This window comes from Canis lupus, chromosome 13 (assembly GCF_011100685.1).
Source record: "Canis lupus familiaris isolate Mischka breed German Shepherd chromosome 13, alternate assembly UU_Cfam_GSD_1.0, whole genome shotgun sequence".
Classification (NCBI taxonomy): Eukaryota; Metazoa; Chordata; class Mammalia; order Carnivora; family Canidae; genus Canis; species Canis lupus.
The window spans coordinates 63,063,598-63,089,348 of record NC_049234.1 but is presented as its reverse complement, the minus strand read 5'-3'; the positions used below and the strand labels follow the sequence as shown (position 1 = coordinate 63,089,348).

Genomic DNA, 25,751 nt, shown 5'->3' with positions numbered 1-25,751 from the left:
TTGATTTCATTAACATTTCAATTTATATTTTCTGGGAGATTATCCGTTTCATATTAGATTTTCCAATTTCTTAAGAGAAACTGTATTCCTTTCCTACATTCCAATCCTACATTACTCTTAAAAAGATTTGTGCTCGACAGATGCAATTTTATGCATTCTTTTTCTTTTTTAATCTTCGATTTTGTGTTTTTAACCACATTTGCCAGTTGGATGTTAGAAAAGAGTTTGATTATTTGATCTCTGTAGTTTTATAATTTTTAAAAGTGGCTTAAGTAATTCAATGTATACCTCTTAATTCATTTGTAATTGAGAAAATAGTAATTGTGGTAAACAAGGAAAATAAAAAAATTACCATTTTAACCATTTAAGTGTAGTTCAGTAGTGCTGAGTATATTCACGTCATACAACAGACACTTTTTATCTAGAACTAGCTAGACTCCCCATTTTCCTCTTTCCCCATCTCCTGGCAATTACATTTTACTTTCTGTTTCTGTGAATTTGACCACTTTAGATGAGTAATATAAATGGAAATCATGTAGTATCATTTTTTTATGACTGACTTATTTCACTTAGCATAACGTCCCTAAGATTCCTCTGTGTTGTAGTATATGGCAGTATTTCTTTCCTTTTTAATAAAGACTGAATAATACATTGTGAACATTTGGGTTGTTCCACCTTTAACTATTGTACCTCTTGTTTTTTAGGCTTAATTCATGTATTTTAAATTTAGACTGACTTTTGGAGGGAGATAGGAACTTAATTAATCTTATATTTTTAAATGGTTAATCAGTTTATTTGGCTATTTCAATCTATCCTTTCTCACTCTTTGAAGTACTACCTTTATTTCATATATTTGGACAGTAGAATGGTAGACTGGATTATATATGCTCAGTATATACATCTCTACTTGTACTGCATTTGTGTAACCTGAAGGCCCATATACTAAAATTAGGGATTTTTTTTTTTTTAAGATTTTATTTATTCATGAGAGACACACACAGAGATAGAGAGAGAGGCAGAGACACAGGCAGAGGGAGAAGCAGGCTCTATGCAGGGGACCTGATGTGGGACTCGATCCCTGGACTCTCCAGGATTATGCCCTGGGCCTAAGGCAGTCACTATACTGCTGAGCCACCCAGGGATCCCCTAAAATTAGTTGTTTGTACTAAACAGTTTCCTGTGCTTTTTGACACGTAGCTAACGTCTGCAGGGTTTTATGGTTAACAAAGTAATTTTCCATATTTTTCATTTAATGTATGTTGTCAGTGATCTTTTGAAACCATTTTTTTTTCCCTCTTAACCTCTAAAGCTCTAAGCAGGCTTGGCTTCTTTTTTTCCTTTCTTTCCTCTCTCCCTTAAAAATTTCTACTAAAGAAGTAAAGGTGCTTTTATGAAGAAGACAAGAGCAGTAACAGCATCTGTAAAGTGTTCTTAATGATTTATGATGTCATTAGTCTTAAGTAGGCTGTTTTTGGACTTGAACATATCTATACACATTTACGGCAGGACTTACAAATTCTATGAATGTATTTTAGTTATCTTTTGTGTTATCTTTTGTGTTTAGTTTTGTTTCAGTGATTTTGAAGTATATTTCAGATAGACCAGAAATAGTTTAAAAATTATGTAGTTGCTATTTCAAAGAAAAAAATGCCAGAATAGAAGAGTTGCTATAAGACTCAAGCTAAAAAAAAAAAAAAAAAGACTCAAGCTAGATAAGTTTCAATTCCATTGGTGGGATGACATATCTTTTGAATCAAACCTGTGATAAAGTATGCAATCATAATATCAAACTGTGACTGGTATTTTGTTTTCTTTCTAATTTTTTTATGTGAGAGGAATCTTAAGGGAAATTGCATTGTGTTTTTTCTATTTTTATTAAGTCATGTAGTAAATACAAACTGTAAAATTTTAAATAGTAGAGAAAGATAAGTATAATAGTTGAAAATCTCCCTTTTATATCCTAAAGGTATAAATCTCAGATATATGTAATGTTATACTTTTTTTTGTGCATTTTCATACATATATCCACGTGTGTATTTATGTAAACAAATTTTTGTTTTGTATGAATGTGGTCCTTATGAAAATATTGTGAAATTTTTTTAAACTACTAGTTTATCATACTCTTGCCATATAAATACACATATAGTTTCTTATTTCCTTTAATGGTTGGGAAGTATTCTCTTGTCAGGAATCATTTTTTTTTCCTGGTTTTATACAGTGTTCGTAGCCAGTATTTTGATTGTACCTAGTGTTCTGCCATTACAAATAATACTGCAGTGGACTCTTTGATATACATATCTTTGTGTATACGTTTCTGTTATTTTGGCTGGATATATTCCACTGGTAAAAGTGCTGGACCAAAGGTACATGGGTCTGTCTCTGTAATTCTCATTTTATTATGTGTGTCAGCACCATATTTTTAAAACTACAGTGGTTTTGTAGTGGTTTATTATGTTTTGGGTTATGGTAGGTCAAATGTTAGCTTTCAAGCCCAATTAATATCTCTTCTCTGTAGGTGTAGCTCTTGGCTGACTGCTTTATCCATAATCTCTCCCCTGAAGCTGTTCATTACATTTAGCACATAGAGTAATTATAATCTTCATTAACTAATATTTTAATGAGTGCTTACTATATCCCAGGCACAGTTTGAATTGCTTTGTCTCATTTAATCCTCACAGCAACTCTAAGAGGTAGATAATATTATTAGTCACATTGTATAGTTGGAAAAAATAAAAAAAATACCTTGTTCAAGGTCACAGTAAATGATGAAATATAAACAGGAATAGTCTCAAATCAAAGTCTGCTTTCTTAACTCCTATAAACCACTGCCTTTTTTACTACTGTAATGGCCTCCCTAGTAGTTAATCAAGAAATATGTTTTATATAAATTATTAGAGATCACTAGCTCATTTCATCTTGTGTCTAGGTCCTTTTTACAGATATTTGTATGAATGACATCTTATTCTAATTACCCATCAGTAGTGATTGTCTTAGTATATTTAAGAGTTGGTTAAACACCAGATTATAAAACTGTTCCCTCTTCTCTTCCCCACCCCCAAAAAGATTTGTCAGAATGTAGCTAGTTAATGTTGCTCTGTTCTGTTAGGTCTTGTTTATCTAATCTTATCTTGGGAAAAATCACATGATTGATTTTGAGCTAGATTATAAGTGAATAGTGTACTATTAACCTTTTCTGGAACATCAAATCAAAATACATACCTTTAGATGATATCTTTTATTGTAAGTTCTCAAAATTTAAGGTGAGATGAAAGCTGTTTTAGATCCTACTACCTCTCTTAATTCATTATGTTCAGTAAGTACAATATGTAAACTGAACCCTTCAGAGCCTCACATAAAACGGGATATAGTAATAAGCTTTTTTGGGGGTGGTCAGATGAGATAATGTATGTGAAAACATTTGTAAAACTATTAACGGTCTCCATAAATAATAGTTGTTAAAAGTGAAGCATTAGGAAGAATGAAGGGTGTTGTGAAAATAGATTTACTGTTTTGGTTATTTTTTTTTTTTAAAGACAATTTAAAACTAATTTAGAAAAATCACACTCTTTCATTTTCCTTCCTAATTCCGTTTCATTTATTTATTTATTTATTTAGTTCATAGATTGCCAATAAAACTCTTTAGCTATAATTGTGCATGTGGGTTAATTTATTTTAGATGGAGCCAATGTTAGCATAGGGAATGAAAGTCTAATGGAGATTCTACAAATCATAGTGACATAGGTTATATACCCTTTTAGGATTCTATTCTGGATTCATTAGATCTTTAGTATTTAATTAGAATATGTTATTAAATTCCCACAGAATTAAAAAAACATAGCATTCTATCATACTGTTGTTAATAGAGGGAGTGATAAGGGTAATGCAAAATTCAACATCCTTTCTTACTCTTCTGTCTCCTTTTCTGGAATGGTTAAGCAAACCTTATTTCTGTGACTTCTCTGCTATAAAGTTAGCAGATGATTCTGTGATTCTAGATAAAATAGCAAAGTATCAAAGCAAAGATTTGACCATGCCGTTTTCTAAATCTTGGAACCTTTAAGATCTCTGACTTGCTTTGTGGATTATTTTTTCATTTGTACTTAATTTCTTTTCTTATTCTGCCCCCATATAACCATTACCTTACAGTCCAAGATCCTCTCCCTCATTTGACCCAATTTTCTGCTCCAATCCAAACTCTAGTACCTGAGTTCTCTTGGTTAGATCCAAGTACTAAGAATGTGTTTTAAGTTGTAAATGTGCCTTAGTATGTGTGGCAGAGGTCTTTTAGTATGTGGAAGTTCTTATTTACTGTAGCCTTATCAGCAGATCCTCTTGTCTTTTATGCCAAAATGTAAAAAAAAAAAAAAATCCCAGGCTTGGCATTTCAGCTTTTTTGTCCTCCATCCATGAGCAACTTTGTTGGGTATCCAGTGGAGCCCAGAAGAGCAGTGTTGCTTGGCTAGAGAGAACCTATTCATTCACTTAAATAGTCTTCAGTGTTAAGATTTATATATCTTAATCACACTGAGGTCTTCCTGACTTCACTACCAGAAGCAGAAGTTTTCCTGAATATCTTAATCAAAGGGCAATTAGGAATAAGGGTCAAGTTCTACTTTCATTAAACCATGGGCATGTGAGTACTTGACAATCTGTGCCTGACATAAAATTACATTCTATTATGAAATAACCCATTGCCTTTGTATTTCTTTTCTTATGAATTAAAAGAATTTGAAATCAAGTTGGAAAATTTGCTTTTGAATCCTATTTTAATACTGTGTGTCTTTGGGAAAGTTACTGCTTAACCTCAGTATTTTCATTCATATTGGAGCTAATGATTTTTTTAACGGTTTTTTTTTTTTTTTAAAGATTTTATTTATTCATGATAGTCACAGAGAGAGAGAGAGAGAGAGAGAGGCAGAGACACAGGCAGAGGGAGAAGCAGGCTTCATGCACCGGGAGCCCGACGTGGGACTCGATCCCGGGTCTCCAGGATCGCGCCCTGGGCCAAAGGCAGGCGCCAAACTGCTGCGCCACTCAGGGATCCCTTTAACGGTTTCTTTAAAGAATGGAAATAATTTATCTAAAATACTCTTACATGTTGAAGGTATTCGTTAGATATTTTTCTAGATTTAATTATTATATGAAATTCTTGAATGAAGTTGTCATTGTTCTTTTTCAATTAGGAGTAGTTTTATTTATCTTTTTTAGGTCATGAATTTTAGTTTTTAGATTCTGATGAAAACCATGGACCTGTTTTTCCCCTAAATGTACTTAAATACATACATACAGGAGGAGTTCTTAAGGCATAAGTCTATGAACCATGAATTATGAACCTTACGTGAGGAGTATTGGATATCATCTTTTACCCATTGAGGAGTTCAGTGACCTTCTGTACTTCTTACCCCTCTACAATTGAAGAGTAAGCAACACTTTCCCTATCTCTGCCCCAGTAATCACACCAACAGCTATAGAATTTTTCTTTTAGGGGTTGCCATTACATAACTATACAGAGGGTTTTTTTTTCTTTTTTTACAGTAATAGATTAGAAAATTTTAAATTACTGTCACCTTTCTGTGTTTGTTCTTTTTCTTTTTTAAAACCATTGGAATCTTGACTCAGAGAAAAAAACTCTTTGAGAGATAATTGGTTTTTGTGTCTGCTTTTTTATTCCTGGAGGTATGAATATATCTTATGGAACAATAAGATACACTTAATAAAGTTTACAGCTATTTCCTCATGATATGTTTAACAGCAAACTATACATTGCTAATTTTATTTCTTCAGGCTGACTTTATAGTTATTATCCTAACTTTTCTTTTAAATATGGTGGATTGAGCACATTCCTTTCCTTTAACTTCCTTTTTTCCCAGTGTCCCACTGATATTGTATAAGGATTGAATTAAACAACAGTCCTGAAAAGCAGGAACAGATGTTACTATATTAGTCAAACTACCTTAAAAAGGAGCAAAAGGACCTCATTAGCTCTGTGACTTTAATGTAATGTTTGCATGTGTGTGGGAGGGAGAAGATCCAACCTTGGTGTGGATAAATCCAGATTTGAATGATGTCATCAATACTGTTTCAATGTTTTTAGTCTTTATTTTCTTCTGGCTTAGCTTTATTTTCAGCCAGGCAGTGATGGCTGCAAAAGGAAAAGGGGATGGGATATTCTAGCCAGACCTAAGTTATGTGGCCACCCCTGTGGTGGTTGGAAAGAAATCACCTCCTAAATCACATGGACTATTTTCCCCACAGAAAAGAGGGATTATGTTACTAGAAAAAGGGGGAGGGGAGAAAGCCTGTTGAGCAGTAAAATTACAGTTCACAGTCCACTACAGGTACCATCAGAGGACCAGAAATTTTGAAGAAGATAGAAAGTTCATGGGATTGGATTGACAGCAAAATCTCAGAAGAAATGGAACCCAAGATATCAGAGGTAAGCTCAGGTTTTCCTAGGGGAACCTCCGAAAGACTCCAAGCTTGGAGCCAACAAGTACAAAGAACAGTAGTGGGTAATTGGGTAATAATCAAGAGTTTTTAAAGCGATTATTTTCCTAAATGGTTTAGTTGGACCTTTCTCCAGCCTAAACAGCTCTGATGACAGTGATGCCTGCCCTCAGACCTGAAGTCTAAGAACTATGCCCTTAGGAAAGTAGACCAACAATTTAGTAGGACATCTACTGAGATATTGGAACCTGAGAGGAGAAGCAGAGCCACTAAAGCATGCTACTCCAGAGGAAAACAGTTTCGACAGTTTCCAGTGAACTTCCTATGCAGGTACCTGCTTGGATCCCTTATTTATATCCCCTGCCTGATTAAATAGTACTACTCTCCTTTTTAAGGGAGAAGCCACTTGGGCAAACAAATTTGAACAATCTCAGAGAAAGCCCACTTCAGCTTCCTGTACTCTCTAAAGTAATCTTTTTATTTGCCAGTATAAATAGATAGGGATAATCAGACAATTGAGGGGAACCAAGATGGAAGAGGATAAAGATAAATAAAAGAACAACTGACATCAGATACAATTCAGAAGAAAACTTCAAAGAAAAACTAATTGATATATCATGTAAGATTCAAGAACATGTTGTAGTTATTAATCATGCTTTCACTGAAAAGGGGGCAGAGAATCAGAAAAGATTTTGAAAATTATAAAGAAAAATTTTAATGGATGGGCTAAATAACAAATTAGCATGAGTCAAGAATGAGTTGTTGATTTGGAGCTAATAAACAGGAGGAAATCTCTGTTTATATGAAGCAAAAAAATAATCTGGAAAAACAAATTTAAAGAGATATGGAAAATATATCACAAAGTTTTCACATCATAAATTTGAGTTCTAGAAGCAGAAAACAGAAACACTGGGAAGGAGAAAAATAATGAAAGAAATAATTGAAGAAAATGTTGTGAGCTGGAAGAAAGATAATGAATCTGAGCCCATCTAATACCAAGCAGGATGAAACGAAAAAGATCTATGTCTAGACACATCTGGTACAATTTCAGAATTCTAAGGATAAGAGGAAAATCTCCGATTACTGCCAGAAGGAATAAAAAATGGAAAATGAAATGACTGAGTTCTTAGCAGCTGTGATGAATGCTTGAAGACAGCAGTTGAACATTACCTTCATATTTAGGGAAAAAGAAATTTGGACCTAAATTTTCCATACTCAACCACAATACTTATCATAGGAGAACAAGTACATTTTTTATACTTGGAAAAACTATGCACTCCACATGAAAATATTTCAGATACTATAGTACAATGAAAAATACAGTCCAAAATAGAGGATATGGTGGTAGAGCAGTGTGGGTAGGAGGAAATTACAGTGGCCATCTTGGGCATTCAGAAAAAACTGAAGAAACCTAGGAAAAATTTAAGAGTGTCATCTGTCTGGGATACATGGACAATTCTCCTCTTTTTTGTTGTTGTGTTTGTTTTTTAAAGATTTTTATGTATATACGAGAGAGAGAGAAGGAGAAAATAAGCAGCGGGACCTGGAGAGGGAGAAGCAGACTCCCCACTGAGCAGCTAGATGGATGTGGGGCTCGTGGGGCTCGTGGGGCTCGATCCAGGGACCTTGAGATCATGATCTGAGCTGAAGGCAGACGCTTAACTGACTGAGCCACCCAGGCGCCCCAACGATTTTCTTTAAATCAGTAACATCTGAATGATATAAGATTGTATTTCCCTGTGATTAGTATTTAGGCACATTATAAATGTACGTAATTGATTTTCAGTTTTTAGAATCCACTTAGAAGATATATAAAATAGGTTTAATTAATGTTATGGAGTAGAATGCATTATAAAACTTTATAATATAAAAAAATAACCTATAAAATTAGCAGGAGATTGAGGGCAGTTGAGGAAGGGTCAGTGCTCATTTCTTCAATGGACAGTCAATAGATAGCATATAAAAATGCTAAATTAGGAAACAGAAGTAAAATATTAAATATTTTAATATTAAAATTTATTATTAAAATTTAATATTTTAATATTAACTTTAATATTAAAGTTAAGCTGGTAAACTACACCAGAAGTCTATTAACAGTGTAACAGTGTATTGCCAATTTGATGCAGGGAGGTACAAAAAAGACCTATTGTTCATTTTGTCCCTTTGTAGCCTTTGAATTTTGAAAAAAATCTCACATGCATAGCATTTATAACATTAAAAAGATTACAGAAGTCACATCTACCTAGTTAGATGATAATGTTTTTATTTATAAAGTGACATTCCAGGGTCACATGGTTTTTAGAAACTGAGGTAGAAATAGAAGACGCATAGGCATTAATTCCAGGAAATTGGAAAGTTGCATAGAATACTGATGGCTATTTGTATGTGGAATGAATAATTATTTCTTGGCTGGCATATATACTTGATTTTATATGTCAGTTCCTAAATCCTTTCCATGATTCTTTTCTAAAAAAAATATTCATTGTTAAAAATTTGGGTATATGAGAAAATTTTGAGCCCTTCTTCCTGCCAATGGCGCTTAATAAGATATTTTCTTTGATGTACTGAAAACCAACATTAGAAGCCTGGTTTGTCTATAAGGATGAAATCATGTGTTCAAGGAGAGCAACAGCTACTAGAGGCAGGATGTGTCTTCTGGAAGAACTGGAAGAAGGAAGATGGCAAATAGAAATGGCCTTTTTTATCCTTCTAGAGATGGCACTGATATTATGTCCCTAGCCAGACAACAGTTGTTGAATGAAAGAATTAATTTTTTTTATTTTAGAATTAATTTTATTTTGGTGCCATTTCAATGTACAGTGGTTAGCATCCTGTTTATGCTGTATATATGTAAAATGGTTTTTTTTTGTGATCTGTGGGAAAAAGATTTCTACTTGTATGCTTTGCAGACTTGATTATAAAAAACATAAAATTTTATGGTATTATATTCCCTTAAGTATTGAAAGTGTAAACTGCAAAGGACTCTAAACCCAGGTATACTATCTACTTAAAGTGTACAGCAGTTGGAGTGCTAAAAAAAAAAAAAATCAAGTTATGTAAATGTATGCCTTTGAAATAATCATGAGACATATTTTAAAAACTACGTGTTTTACTGGAAAGCATGGAATTTGTGTGAGAGGACAATGATTTCCTTAAGCATACAAAAATATACTAAGTATAAAATTATGTTAGTTGAGTTATGCTTTTAAATATTCTGTAAGCTATTATTCAGTGTCTATAATATTAAACTATTGATTTAAACAATATTGATTACCTTCATTGAGAAACATTGATATATATGTGGTTGAAGAGTATGGGAGTTGATAGGCTTTCTAAAAATACTTGATTCTTTTAAGAAATTGGTGAAGAGGAATCGAAAGTTATGAGTGTGGGTTAAATTTGATTTCATAAAACATGCTAGTGAGATATCCATTTCAGACATAAAAGTTGGTAAATACTGCCTTCTGTTTTCTTATATTGTTTAGTTTTTTGTTGGAGATTTGATAGTAAAACTTGATATCTGAAATTTGTGGGGAAAGTTGAAAGTAATAACAGCTGTGTTGTGAGATAGCTTCATAAGGACCAAAGAGATATTTCAGTTACACAGAATGAAATCAGTATGTGTGCATATCTATTTATCTATCTATCTATCATCTATCTATCTGAAATACGAAGGTTGTGTTAGAATCCTGTTTGTATATCCACTTTGGGAACTTTGGAAAGTCAGTTACGCTCTGAGATTCTCTTTATGTGAAGATCCTTAAATATCTGTGGTCAGATTACGTTCATAGAATACGAAATGGTACTCTGTTTTGTAATTTTTGACCTGGCCTTAGGTTGATAGAGACAATTTGATGAAATACCTTTCTTAGGAGATGGAGTTATGAATCTGAAAGAGTGTCAGTCTTGATATTTACAGCAGTTGCTTGCTGACAAGCCATTCAAGATTTGTTATGATTAAATTAGATTAGAAGGAGAGGCAGCCCGGGTGGCTCAGTGGTTTAGCGCCGCCTTCAGCCCAGGGCGTGATCCTGGGGTCCCAGGATCCAGTCCCACGTCAGGCTCCCTGCACGGAGCCTGCTTCTCCCTCTGCCTTTGTCTCTCTCTCTCTGTCTCACTGTCTCTCTCTCTCTCTCTGTGTGTCTCATGAATAAATAAAATCTAGAAAGAAAGAAAGAAAGAAAGAAAGAAAGAAAGAAAGAAAGAAAGAAAGAAAAGGAAAGGAAGAAAAGAAAAGAAAGATAACAGGCATCACGAGAGACCAGATTGATTGGAGCATGTTGCCAGTAACCCCAAACCATCCAAGAACCAAAGGAGGAGAGCCAGTGACAGTATTGGAATTCTAAGGTTGCTTGGATATTTTTTACAGTCTAATTATTTTCCATGCCTTTGATACCATGTTAAGCATGTTACCCGGAGCTGTTTCTTTAGTCATCTAGAGTAGGACACTCGTCCTTCAAAAGGGTGGTAGAAATTGGTGACTAAACAAGTTGGTTTTGGACTTAAGTCTTTTCTTGTAATTTGTATTTGTATCCTCAGCCTCTCTTCTTTCTCTACCACTCTGCCTGTGTGATATGTATATGTGTGTTGGGGAGTGGGGTTTTGTGTGGTATATTTCTTTTTGTTGGTAGATACTCATTTCAGAGCAGAGGACAGCTAATGTATTGCTGACCAAATTGAGAATGTTGTGTTATCAGTAGATTTAGCCTATTTGAAATAAAAATGAAAAACATTGAAATAAGTAATTTCTTTTAAATATGTACCTTTAAAATTTTTATTTGAAAATGTACAGTACAAATTGGGGGTGTGTGAATGTGACCTAAAAATAATAAATATTTTACCAATTTTGTATACATAGAACCTATTGTGAAATACTGGAAAAAGAATGAATTCATGGTGTGACCTATCCTAGATAGAGACAACAAATGTGAGTGTCCAACAGGCACACTGTTACTAGAGATGTGAAAAGAAGAACAAGCTGCTTTGTTTCTTACTTTGCTTACTTACTATATTACTTACATTTGGACAAGACCATGCTTGTATTCCATTCTGTACATAAAACACATATGGATGAACTATTTTGTTTAAATATATTGATATTTTCACACTTATTCAGAGTGAAGTTTTTTTTTTTTTCTGGATTAAAGAAAAATGGAAAAATGGAAAGACTACAAATCACTAGGTAAAAAATTCATTGAAGATTTTGATTTTAAACGTTGTGAAGAATCAGGTTTAAGTTTTTCTAGATTGTAGACTCTAGGAGGTGGACTGACTTTGTCATTCTATATCCATTATGCAGTATAAAGCCTGTCACTTGATAAGCGCAAAAATATTTATATAAATGTGTGATGAAAATGCCAATGATGATCTTTCAAAACAAAAGTTTGCTAGGGCTTTTTATGTTAGCCTTGAGAAAAATTTTATTTATGCAATAAGAAATTATTATAAAATAGTTCATATCTTTTTCCTCAATTTAAAGTATACTACTAGATGACCTTTGCATTATTTTATTTTTGAGTTTACAATTTTAAGTATCCTTACTTAATCTTTCATTACTTAAACCTTTGAGGTATTTCTAAACATACCCAGAAGCATGCCTAACTGCTAACATTTGGTTGGTATGGAGGTTCTAGTGGAGGTTTAATCATTATCATTTTTAAATTGTATCATCAAATTTGGCCCTGGAATGTATGTCAGACTGAGATAGAAACTGTTCAGTACTCTTTATGTCAATAAAAATTGCTTATGTGTGGTTCTATCTTCTTACTCTGTATTTTTTTTTTATAATGATGGCAGGGTTACTTTTAAAATTTTGTGCTTTAAAAATGAGTAGTTTGAAATAAATGTGGAAAGGAAACAAATACATCCAACAACATTTAATTAATTTATTTAGTGAGAATATATCCAAAGAATTTTGTACTTTTAGAATACTAAATTCTGGCAGAAACTTCACAGTTTACTCCTTAGTTAAAGAACCTGGATAGAATTTGTATTTTAGCAGAAGTAGATTTAAAAATTATTTTATTTTATTTATTTGTTTTTAAGCAGGCCCCATACCCACTGTAGAGCCCAGCACAAGACTTGAACTCATGACCCTGAGATCAAGACCTGAACTGAGATCAAGTTGGTTACTTAATCAGCTGAGCCACACAGGTGCCCCTTTTAAAACTTTTTTTTGAAGATTTTGTTTATTTATTCATGACAGACACAGTGAGAGAGAGAGGCAGAGACACAGGTAGAGGGAGAAGCAGGCTCCATGCAGGGAGCCCGACGCGGGACTCGATCCCAGGACCCCAAGATCACACCCCGGGCTAAAGGCAGCACTAAACCGCTGGGCCACTGGGGCTGCCCCTTTTTAATTTTTTTTTTTAAGATTTTATTTATTTATTCATGAGAGACAGAGAGAGAGAAGCAGAGACATAGGCAGAGGGAGAAGCAGGCCCCATGCAGGGAGCCCGACATGGGACTTGATCCCGGGTCTCCAGGATCACACCCTGGACTGCAGGTGGCACTAAACCGCGGGGCTACCGTCCCCCCTTTTTAATTTTTAAAAAGATTTTTTTCCTCCCCACTTTTTTCTCTTTTCTAAATGCATACAGATAGAATCAGCATCAATGCCCTTGGGGGAGGGGGGTGGCATAAATAGCAATTGAGGTCCTAATCTGTCAGGGAATGAATTTATGGGATTTATTTTGGTAAGAGGCAGAAATTAAATGAGAGAAGGTGTACCTTTAATTTGAAATTCCTTGAAAAGTGGAAATGATGAGGAAGTAATGATAAATCTAGATACATGTTTTTAAAACTGATGCTGATCTCTGATCTGGGTTTTTTAATAGATTTGTACCATTAATACTTAATATTTCTAGGGGAGCAGTCAGTCTCATTCACTGTCAAAATATAAGGTAGTTCAACTTCTTTAGAGTATTGGTAGCATAACAATTTAAATACATATATCTATCAAGAAATACACTATACAGTTATTTTTAACCATGTGTAATATATGTGCCCTTGCCTTGGGCATGCTCATTGCAGCATTAAGAAATATTAGAGACAACACAAATACCCATCAATAAGGAGGGAACTAATTAAATATGGTATAGTCCTTCAGTGAAAATTTTAGCAACTATTAAAGCAATAGACCTGCATGTGCTAAGCTGAAACAATTACGAAGTACTAAATTTTAAAAATGGGGATGCAGAAAAGGATGTATAATATGCTTCCATTTGTATAGAAAGTAATCTTACACTAAGATCTACATCGGTATGTAGATTATGTCTGGAAGAATACACAAATTGTGCCTTTTTAGAGTTGCTAAGAGGTAGGTATCCTATTCTCTTTATTTTCTTTTATTTGTGAATGTTTTCCATGAATATATATTACTTTAAATACCATAGTTAATAAGAAAGTTAACAGTGGAAGAAATGAAAAGAATAATTACTATGCTACTTTAGACAGTTATCTAGAACCTTGAGTTATATAATGGCATGACTGGTTCAGGAGAAATGATAAGGTAAAATCATGAGATAGTGCTGTTTTAATAACGTTTGGGCTTTCCGAAATTTGACCAGACTTTATTGGTCTTTTAAGTTTTGTTTAATTCTTTAATATCCTTATCTCATTTATGCTTGGTCCAGGTTATTTCACACTTGAGTTTCATATTTCTGCTAAAATATAACTTTCAGGTAGAAAAATTGATTAAAAATAGCTTAATATGGGGGGAACAAACATCAAACAAAGTGTTGAGTCATAAGAAATAGTGTTGCTTGCTTGTCCTCAACACATTTGTGCGTATGTGTGTGTTTGTATGTGTTTGTTTTTTTTGTTCCTTATTCCAAGAAACCAGTGATGGTCCTAAATAAAATTGTGATACTAGAAGATTTCCTTCATCCAGTCTTGGTATTGAGCTTCTTTTGTCCTCCCCCCCCCCCCCCCTTTTTATGAGGCATTTCTCTTCACTTTGGACATTTGAATCTTAATTTTAGTCGTATTTTCTTTTATGATTTATTATTTACATACGATAGTTTGCATTTGTTTTTGTAACTGTTCATATGTTAATTGCTATTTGCACTTTAATGTTTTTACTGTTGGGAAAAAATGAAAGACCTTTTGCCATTGAAATCAGTTTTAGGCAAATGGGAAAACAGGTTTTTGTTTTTTATTTTTTTTACCTTGGAGATGAGGTTGACTAGAAGGAAGGTGGCTCACTTCAGGTTGTAGGATTTTAAGGCTGATACATATGAATCTCTCTTGCACCCTTTGCCTAGAGTATTTTATGCTGTGGCATAGTTCATCATATTAACAGAAAGGACCAGAAAATAAAAATAAAAGGACCAGAAATTAAAATAAAAATAAATAATTACTTTGCTTGTATAATAAAAAATTACAGAAATTCTGAAATAAATATTCTGCTTGTTGTGTTATTTCTAATACCTTATTTCAGTGACCTCGTCACAAAATAAATGTTTTTGTCATTGAAATTATTCTTAGTATAATTTGGATGCATTACTGGATATCCAGCAATTCCTGTATTTATGGCATTTGTTGTTTAATCAACAAATGCTGAAGTGCCTACTCTTTGCCAGACGCTAGCCTTGGGTATATGTTGGTGACAAAATGTTGCCTGCTTTCATTAAGCTTCTGATCTGTAAGAGAGAGAGTGATGATGACAAATGGGTATAAACATTCAGAATCCTGGAGGAGAGCTGTAATCACATACTTTTTCATAAAAACTTAACAGTAATTTTCTAAAAAGATAAGAGAAGCACCATGTAACCCAAGAAAAGAAGGGAAGGAGAGAGGGTAAATGGTTTGATTGACTTGAGGCATAAGGGGCCTGATTCCTTGTCAAATAAAGTTGAAAAGTATATTCTTGGTTTTGGGAAATAAAAGTGACCTAACACAAGAGTTCTTTGAACTCAAACCTGTCTTTGCTTGCTTATGTTGGTGGAAGGTTTGAGAAAGAGAAATCTTGTTGTTGACTTCTTTTAATCTAAGGTGAAGCAATTTATTTGATGCATAGAAATAATTGGCCTGGAGGAAAGGAAATAGTAAAAGCCACTTTGCCTAGTTTCTCTTAAGCTAGGTCTTAACAATGGAAATTACTTTGTTTGAGAAGCCTCCAAATGCCAGGCATACCCATACTTAGATGTAAGCACTATGTATGGCTTGAGGGAAACATTTTTAATATCATTTGTTTTCCATTAATTCCACACAGCCTTTGGAGTTAGACTGTTCGGGGTTTGAATTCTAACTCTGCTATAAAACTGTATACACTGAGATTAGATTTCCTTTTTTTTGTAAAGTGAGGATAATATTACCTCAGGAATATTACCTGAGGAAGTATATTAGAGGAGGACAGATTCTGGAGCCAACTGCCTGGGTTTAAATCTTAGCTCTTCAAGTTAATTAGTGTAGTTGGGAATAAGTTGGGCCAATTTTTTAACTCCTCTGTGCCTTATTTTTTATTTATCTAGAATGGAAATAATAGTTCCTACCTTACTTTTAGAATTATTGTGAGAATTAAATGAGTTAATACATACAAAGCACTTAAAATGGCATGTGGCATATAGTAAGCGTAATGTAATCCTTAATGTTGTTATCACTTAGCAGGGTTATTATAAGGATTAAATAACATGTCTCTTTAAAAAAAGCCTCATGTATTTCCTGACACATTTAATGGTACCCCCTAAATATCAGTTATTAAATAGTAGATAATTTTTCTCATTTAATATTCATATATTAAGAAATGTTATGCCTTTAGAATAATGCTGTTAAGAAATTTTATGCCTTACTGACTGTACCTGGAACAGTTTCTGATATACAGAAGATATTCCATGTTGAATGGATGTTATGCTGTTTTATAGGTAAATAATCTGAGGCCCAGGAGAACTTTAGAATCTCTTTCCACTCAAACATGACATCATTTTGAGGAGACATTACTGGCAATGTCTTTTCATATCATGAGTTTTCTCAAATTAGATTTGGCCATATGTGTTAATAATAACTCCCACCTCTAATTTTTTTCATATATTTTTCCTTTCCTTTAAAAATTTATTTTCTTTAGTTAGGAGAATTTAGACTAGAAGAACTATTCATTTTAGAATTATAATTAGACTGGTTAATCAGTACTTGGAGGAATGGGTTCAGTTTTAGTTTGTGTGACACTCCTACGTGTGCGCATTTTATTAATGCCACAAAGCATAAAATATTGTTCCTTTCCCATTGCATTTCTCATATTCCAGATTACATTAGAAAGAAATTTGAGGAGGTAACAATTTTTATTAAATTGAGGACCAGTTACAATAATGAATATAATATAAATTGGCTCTGCTGTCAGTCAGCAACTTTATTTGCTGTTTAATGATCCAGATACAGTGTCTCTGAATTTCATTTATCTGAATATTTTAGTCTCTTGTAGTATTTATGATAAAGGGGGAAAGGGACATTCTTAGGTTAGTAAATGAAGTTTAGTAAATGACATTATTAGAAAATGAATATAACCATGATGTGTTATGTCTCGCTTCAGTACTTGTAAATCAGTTGAATGTTGATATTTCCAGATTAGATATTTCCAAACAGATTAGCTTCTAGTTACTGTTTTAAAAATCTACATTAAGAATTATTTTTGACACCCTTAAGTCAGCACCTGTAATGTATATGTTATATAATGCATTTGCCTTATGTAGCAAATTCCTAATTTGGTATTACCCTTGCCTCCTTCCTTGCGTATTTAATACAGCCATTAATCTCACTACAAGGCTTTACTAAGGATAAATTGCTACGTAACCCACTTCAACCTCTTTTGTTCAACCAGGAAGCCAGACGTGTTTAAATAGCTTTTTTAAAAAATGTATAATTACTTCTTTTTTTGAAATTTTAGGATTTTAAAATTTGTAATGGTAAAATAGGAGACTTTATTTATTTTGTCTGTTGAAATTACTTGACAGAAGTTTGCTTTGGAATAGAGCTTCTGTGTCTTTAAAAAATACACAGTGAGTCACCCCCTGCTCTTTTGGTAGATGCCTGGCTAGTGAACAGCTAAGCTGCTTTAGGCATGTAATAGAACATTCCATTTCCTGTTCCCTTGCTGACACAGAGGAGTGTTCCTGCTGGCAATGATCTAATCATAGTGCAGTAAGAAACATGGCAGTTTGATAAAACATGGTGGAGACAGCGGCTGAAATGGAAGCATATGTTCTAGAAGACATTCTTGAGGTAGGGCTAGGTTTGTAAATGAAATGAAAGTTGAAATCTGAACAAAGAAATCTTATCTGCCGGAATTATTTTACAGATGAATAGATTAGACGAGAGAGCAAACAGAGACAGAGCATAAAAGCAAGATATGGTCAGACCTTATTCCTTGTGAGAATGTGCCAGTGTGGTTCACATGATTACTAAACAAGTCTAGAATTATTTTGTTTAAACTTTATGTTTTGTAAATTGTAGATATATGTTTGATAGGAAATTTAAAAAAAAAAAAAGAAAGAAAGGGCCTCGGACTTCATAAAAAACGTTGGCTGGTGGTGACCTTTAGATTAACTCATTAGAAGGTGGGGTCTACAAAGCAGCTTTGAGTAGGTTTAGTGTCATATGTCTTAGAATTCATTTACATATTTAAGCCCAAAGCTCTGCTTGCTGTTAACTATTAAAAACAGCTGGTTATTTTAGTTTCTAGAGTAAAATTAAGCATGTATATCAATCTGATTGCTTAATTTAACTGGTACATTCTGGTTCTGGATTTTTCATGTGACTTTGACATTATGAAATAATAAATTAAAATAAGAAAAAAAAGACCCTAAAATTTAAGGGTCTGAGAGTTTGTAATAAAAATCTGTATTTTGAGTCATGAGAATTTTAAATTAATTTTCTTTTTTATCCTTGGTTGTATGAAATTTATAAGAACCTATTTGAGTATAAATCAGTTCCAGGAAATACATGTCAAAGTGAAACTATAATGGGCTTTGGCCTTGGATGTAGTATAACATATCAAACATTTGTATTTGTAGGTATAGATATTTAATGCCCATTTTAAAATTATAGGTGTATAGAGTTTTTTTCTTCATTAAGAATAAAACTGGCTAATTAAGGTAAAGAGGCTCATGCTGGTGAGTGGTATTCCTAATACTTAGACTGTTAAGACAATTTATTAAATATTTCACTGTTCTTAGGAGGAGATTGTGTTAAGGGGAGAGGGCTTGGGAAATTAAGCTGCAATGGGAAGCTAGGCGGGGTTAGCAGGAGAAAAAAGCCTATGCGCATTATAAAGTGCTGCATGATCAATGAGCATTTTCTGGAGTCCCTCAGTGTGTGCTTGGAGCTGACATTGCAGCAAGTCTCATGGTTGTTCTGCAGAATGAAAACTGATTCCATTGTATTATCTCGCTCCTTGCAGACACCTGCCAACATACTCTTTCCCTCTCTCCTAAGAGCTTATTGTCTGAGTTGAATCCTCTGGTTAATTTCCATTCTTTTCTCTCTCTCTCTCTCTCTCCCCCTCTCTCCCTCTCTCCCTCTCCCTCTCCCTCTCCCTCTCTCTATCATTTTAAACGTTGATACCATTGAGTTTTCTTTATTTGGGGGCAGGGGATACTATTGAGTTTTCTTAGAAATGATATGAATTACCTCCTTAGAAATAGTCTTATATACTTTCATGTAGGAACTTTCGTAATTAGGAGTGGTCACATGACTTAGTTGTTCAGTTTAAGCAAGTGTGATTAGATTATAAAGTTCTGGTGGTACATTTTAATGTGCTTTTTAATTTTTGTGGATTTTAAAGAACTGTATAGATTACAATAAATCTATTTGATGATTTGTGTAGCCATTTAAAATTTCAGTATATAACAGATTTTACAAGTCTTATTTATTTTCTAGGAAAAGCCCACTGGAGCACAATTTTGTGCCTTTTATATATGTTTTTCTAATACTGTATTAAATATTGGCTTTCATTATTTCCACTAAAATTGTTTAATGTTATGTTTTTACATTACCTATTTTGTTCATATTACTAGTTGTTAAAATAACCTCTAACTTTAATTATTTTTTCTAATTTTTGGTCTCAGTTTGTTTCCTATATACCTGTTGCATTAAACTATACTAAGTCGTTTTCTCTTTATATTATTTAACTATTTGTCAATAATTGGAAGACTAAATGAGAAAAATTATCACGTAGTGATAAAATATGCTTCTTTTCCAAAATTCTCCTAGGTCATAATGACCTAAGAGAATAAATTTGTTATCTGGAGATAAATGTACCATTTTTTAAAGTACCTATACTGCAAGTGAAAAGACAATGTGTTACACTATAAGCTTTCCAGAAAATTATTTTTCTTCTTTTGAAAAGAATTAACTCCTAGTATAAATGGCCAATAATGAATAATGAAGTTCGTCTGTATACCACAGTGGCAGTTTTATTATTATGCCTAATGTTGAACTATTTAAAGTTTGTTACCATAATGTTCATCTTTGTGACTTCATTGAAAGTCTGGAATTTTATGTAGATTTCTGCTTCTTTACATTAAACATAGGACCCCTTCCATTTTTTCTGTGTTCCAGTATAACTTGGTCCTTTAAATTATAAATTTCTTGAAGATGTGCTTATTAAATCTTAGTAAGATAAAAAAAATCAGTATCAGTGAATATAGTGCAGATTAATTCTCATAATGCTAGTTTACCTTTTAAATTGTAATTGTTTATTATATATACCTATATGTATTTAACTTGAATTTTTAGTGATCCTCAAAATCTTAAGTAAAACATTCTAAGTTTCTGAAACTTATAATCAAACTGGAAAAGATTGGTTTCAACTTGAAATCATTGTTTCTCAGCTACCCAAAATAATGAATTAAATTGAATAACTTCTTTATTTAAATTACCTGAATAATCCAGGCAGTAATTTTCTTTTCCAGATCAAAGTGTGTTGCTTTGGTCAGCTTAACTAATACTTGGGAGTATAGCCAAATACAGATGATAGAAAAGGCTTAGAAGTCTATATAAATCTCCCCCCCCTTTTTTTAATTAATGTTATTTTTGCTGATATGTTTATAATTTAAAAATTTTGATGCTTTTCCTATAGGTCATATTAATAATGCATCCTAGTACGTGAGATCAATAAGAAGAAAAATAGTCCTCCAAATTTATTTTGTGTATTCCAAATTTGTCTGACCAAATGCTGTGTATATGAGCTTGAGAGGTTTATATATATAAGCTCTTTATATGACAGCATGAATCATGAGAGGTCATTTCAGAAACTTGATTATACATTCTAGTTTTATTATTTAGTTTTAGTAGTTTTCTGTAAGAATTGTTTTACAAATGAGAAATTTCACAAATATTTTTATCTTTTTAAAAATATTTATTCATGAGAGACACAGAGAGGCAGAGACATAGGCAGAGGGAGATGCAGGCTCCATGCAGGGAGACTGACTCAATCCTGGGACTCCAGGATCACGCCCTGGGCCAAAGGCAGGCGCTAAACTGCTGAGCCACCCAGGCGTCCCCAAATATATTTATCTTAATTAAATTCAGAATGCTTTTTTCAGGGTATAGCATTTGATATATTTTTGTTTCAAGAAGTAGCAATTTTATGAAACTAAGAATATTTAGAATATTAAGTATAATAACTCTAATGCCTAATCTTGTTCCTTTGTCAGACCAAAGCCATAGTTTCTAGCTTCATCTGTACTTGTTTTACAGGTTGTTGTATATAAGCTAAAAGCCCCAACTCTATGTGTTCCTTAATGATCCAGGGGATTGAGGATTTGACGGAACCCATTAGGGGAGAACTAAATTAAGGGTCAGATTTAAACACAGGAAGTAGATGTATTATGAAACCATTTCTTACTCTGTATTTATTTGACATCAGAGGGTTTTTTTGCTTTTATTTTTGTTTTTAAATAAGATCAAAAGAGTCACAGGCAGGATATTGTTTTCTTTTGATTTGTCAACATGATGGGCTAATGGTAAATAGGGCATTATAGCTCAAACTGGTAATCTTTCTATTTACAATGAAAATTATTTTCAGTTAATGATATAAAATCTCCATGAAGTAGACTCTTTAAACAAGTACTTGCTATATATCTTTTTATTCTATAGAATATGTTGTTTATGTATAGAATATATTGTTTATGTAATGCACATCATTTATAAAATATTGTATCAGCAAATCTGTGAATTTCTAAAGTTCTATATTTAGTATAACCATGGTAACATTTTTCACAAAGAATTGGAGGAACTTTTAGGACATAAGTATAAATTGATCTAGAGACAGAGAAGTTTAGCTAAATATGTAAATTATTTGAGTTGATATAAGTAACATTTTCTGTTCATAAAGAGGTTTTGGAAAGATTAGACATGTTGAACAATTGAATCTTATAATTTCACTCCAGTATTGAGTATTTTCAGTATGCTAGACACTTGAAATTCAATGAAATTAGTCTAACTAATTTTACTTCATAAACTGAAAGTTCAGAAGACAAAATGTCTGCCATTGGTATTTAAGTATTCTTGGATTCAGGATGCATTCAGCTGTGTATTTGCATACTAGTATTTTACTTCATTTTTTCGTTTGAGTAATTTGAAACCCATGTTTTCAGCATTCTGAAATTTTCAGTAAGCATATATTTTCCTTTAAGCACTTATTTTCCTTTATTTAAGCACCTTTAGGTTATCCTTTTTTATACTTACCTATGTAATTGTTAGAGGTATTTATGAATGTTGGGCTGTCCAGAAAGTCTCCTGGATCCTGTTTTCTATTTTTAGTCCTTAAAGATTTTCATTACCATTTAAATCAGTACATTGTTTATATGTGTATGTGAATGCATACTGTGTATGCAGTATTAACACTCATATATATGCTTGAGTGTATTCTGTGTACACACATTCATGTTCCTGCTATATTATGCATTAGCAATACTTTTATTTGAAAATTGAGTTTATCTTGGAGGGAGGGGCAGAAATTGCAACAGTGCTTTTTAATATATCAACTTTGGAGGATGCATGGGGGGTAGTATAGGATAGCTAAAATATAATGCTTATATTAGTTTACAATCCCCCTGAAGAAGACTGATGTTTTAGTAGAGTATGAAGGCTCCAGTTTGCAAAAATACAGTGTAACTAGAAGTGTGTGAATTAATCTATTACTCTCATGTGTTAATCCATCATAGTCTATTGGTTAATATATGCTGTGGTATATGAATTAGGAAAGGTCAATATTTGTATTATCTGCAAAACCATTGGCACTTTCCTGATTCTGCATTGTTAGGGGTCTGTGTTCTGACACTTGACTAAAGAACTCTTTCTGTGTGAAATGAATTGGCTATTGCAGAGTTAGTGAGCATCGAAGTTCTGCTTTACCACTGATGTTTGGTTTATATAGCTTCCAGATTTGTGAAGACAATGGTCTTTCAGGAGGTGTTCATAGTGTTGAATGTCCGTGAGATAACTTTTGGTTTAATGAGTGGTTAGATTAATAGTGGTCGTTAATAATTTGGTCTTGGATAGTATCAGGTTTCTTTTCTTTTTTTTTAAGATTTTATTTTTTATTTATTCATGAGCGATAGAGAGAGAGAGGCAGAGACACAGGCAGAGAGAGAAGCAGACTCTATGCAGGGAGTCCGATGTGGTACTCGATCCCTGGACTCCAGGATCATGCCCTGGGTGGAAGGCAGGCAGACACGCAACTGCTAAGCCACCCAGGCGTCCCTAGAATCAGGTTTCTAACTAACTGGTTATATATGAATATATGTTGTACATTGGACATCGACATAGTTTCTGGTGGCAGTAGTAACTGAGCATATTAGTTACTATTTATTGAAAATTTCAGTTATTATACAGAGGGACTAGGCCAGGTACTCCACAAGCATTGTTTTATTTAATCTTTTAAATGTCTCTCTGAAGAGAGAGGTATCCATTTCCTAGAATGAGTATAAGGAATAAATGAGATAATTGGTATAAACATTTAGCACAGCACTTAGCACGTAGTTAATACTTAACTGTTAGCTATTTTTTAAAGTGATAACCCTTATGTACTATTTTATGTTAGTAAGTAACATCACCTATTTGACAAACCAATAAAACTTTAGTCTCAGAGGTAATTAGAGTAGCACTTCTCAAATTTCTTTTTATCTCAGGACTCTTTTACTTTCTTAAAAGTTATTGGGAACTCATTGGGATTTTTGTTTTATGAGTTATACCTATCAATGATTATATTGCAATTTAAAATTAAGAAAATTTAAAAACATAAACATTTATACATTTAAAATAATTGACATAAACCCATTACATATTAACATACTTTAATAAAAAATAACTTTTCTGAAAGAAAAGAAAACTGAGAAGAGCAGCATTGTTTTTGCATTTTTGACTTCCAAATATTGCTACATTTCATTATGCAGTATTGAAAAAATACATTTGCTGATACCACCACTGACCTTACAAATGTTGAAAACTAGGAAGCTGTCACATTTACAATGTCAGGTGTAAATTTCCCAAAATTCTAATTTTTGCTTAAAGGCTTGAATTTATTACTGATGACAAAGAGAGTTGTTTTCCTTGAAATGATAGGCTCACTTTATTCATTTTTGAGAAGATGTCTGCCAAAAAAGTATGAATAACCATAGTCTGTCTCAAATGAAAATGTTATACCATGAAAAACAGCTATTGGGTTAGCTTTTTTACACAAGTGTCTTGAGATAACCACCATATCAAAATGTTTTCCGTTTTGTCACAAAGAATATGAAAAAGTCATATATTCAAGGTTGGAAATTTAAAAATTAGCACTTTTTACTGCTTCATAATGGAAACTGGCTTTCTGTCCTGCCCCCCCCCCTTTAAAATTATGAATGCATGTCAGAAAAGAATATAATTAGTACCATTGCCTTGATTCATGTTTAGGAACGGCAGTTTTATTCACCATTACTTCTATATCATCAGTGCATCACTCAAGCAAACAGTGTCTTAGTATTATAAGAATAGTTTTAATCTCACAGATCCTCTGGAAAAGTCCAGGATCCCCATGAATGCTGTGGACCACACTTGATTAACTACTGGTTTATAGTAGATTCCCCAAGTTCACCATTAATAAGATTTAAGTCTGTTTGATAATATTTTCTTTTACCATTTTATCGAATTTCTTAATTCACATAGTCCCAATTTATTGAATCTCTTTTGACACTCCCTCTAGGATTCTTCTATCCTTCAACTACAATATAGTAGGTTAAAGAAATGGGAAGAACTTTGCGTGAAAATTTAAGTAATTGCATAAAATTTTAAGTCCTAGGTTAATCATTCAGAATTTATGAAAAAGGAGTTTGAGGACTCCTAAGTGAAGTAGTGAGTGAAAGGAGAAGCTAGGAATAAGTAGAAAATTATTTTGCTTGTAGAATATCATTAAATAGTAACACTTTTGATTTTGATAAAGACCGTTATTAAAAACTGAAATGGATTTATAAATTCTATCAAGTGTCTTGTTATGATTCTACTGAATAATTAGGAAAGCAGTTCATAAATTTGTTTGGATACTCATTTTAACAAGCAAAACAAATATATGTAGTTGTCAAATATGAATATTTTTTAAAAGATTTATTTGAGAGAGAGAGAGAATGCATGAGCAGAGGGAGGGGCAGAAGGGAAGCCGACTATATACAGTATACACAGGGGCTCCATCTCCCTATCAGAAAGATCATGACCTGAACCAAAACCAATAGTCTAAGGCTCAACTGACTGAGCCACCCAGGCATCCCTTGAATATCTTTCATTTGAAAGGCTTGTTGGCTACTTTTCTGTGTTCTATGACAGGTGCCAGGTGGTTTTCATCCAGTAAAGAGAAGTTTTTTCTGTGGGACTAGTTCTTTTTTAAATTATCTACGAAAATGAAAAATAAGTTCAGATAATGTATATATCTTGATTATCCAAAGACTAAGCTGTTAGTTTCAAATTCCTTTGCCTACTAGCAAAATTATATTATTTAAAATCTAATTTATATCTTTCTTTTGTATGTATATAAACACATATGCCCTACATTTTTGCCACAGTTTAATTTTGAAATTGGCATTGAAATCATGTGTTCTTGTAGGAAAGGAGGAATGTCAATAACATCTGTACATCTCTTGTCTATTCCACTTCTCAAATGCTAATAATTCTTCTCCCTGCTTCCAAATTCTAAAGGATTGTTGAGATGAGGAACAGTGTTGAGCCAGTATTAAACAGCTTGTTGGTTTTCTTTGCTATCTTAATTTTTGTTTAGTTTGGTTTCTGACCTTTTGTGATTTAGCCTCTTTCTTCTGAGGTTGGATACCTGCTGCCCATTT

At 33.0% G+C, this 25,751-nt stretch overlaps 1 protein-coding gene across 6 annotated transcripts in view; it reads left to right on the top strand.

The window, feature by feature from the left end:
- Nucleotides 1-25,751, top strand: part of ANKRD17 (ankyrin repeat domain 17) — a 153,824-nt gene that overhangs the window by 16,966 nt on the left and 111,107 nt on the right. Inside the window, exon 1 of one of the 6 annotated variants that reach the window (XM_038556305.1) lies at nt 17,530-17,661. The exons of the other annotated variants lie outside the window; for them this stretch is intronic. Within the exon in view, the coding sequence (XP_038412233.1) occupies nt 17,608-17,661 (54 nt within the window). The 5' untranslated portion in view covers nt 17,530-17,607. Of the gene's footprint in view, nt 1-17,529; nt 17,662-25,751 lie in introns of those variants that run through there. 6 annotated transcript variants of the gene reach the window in all.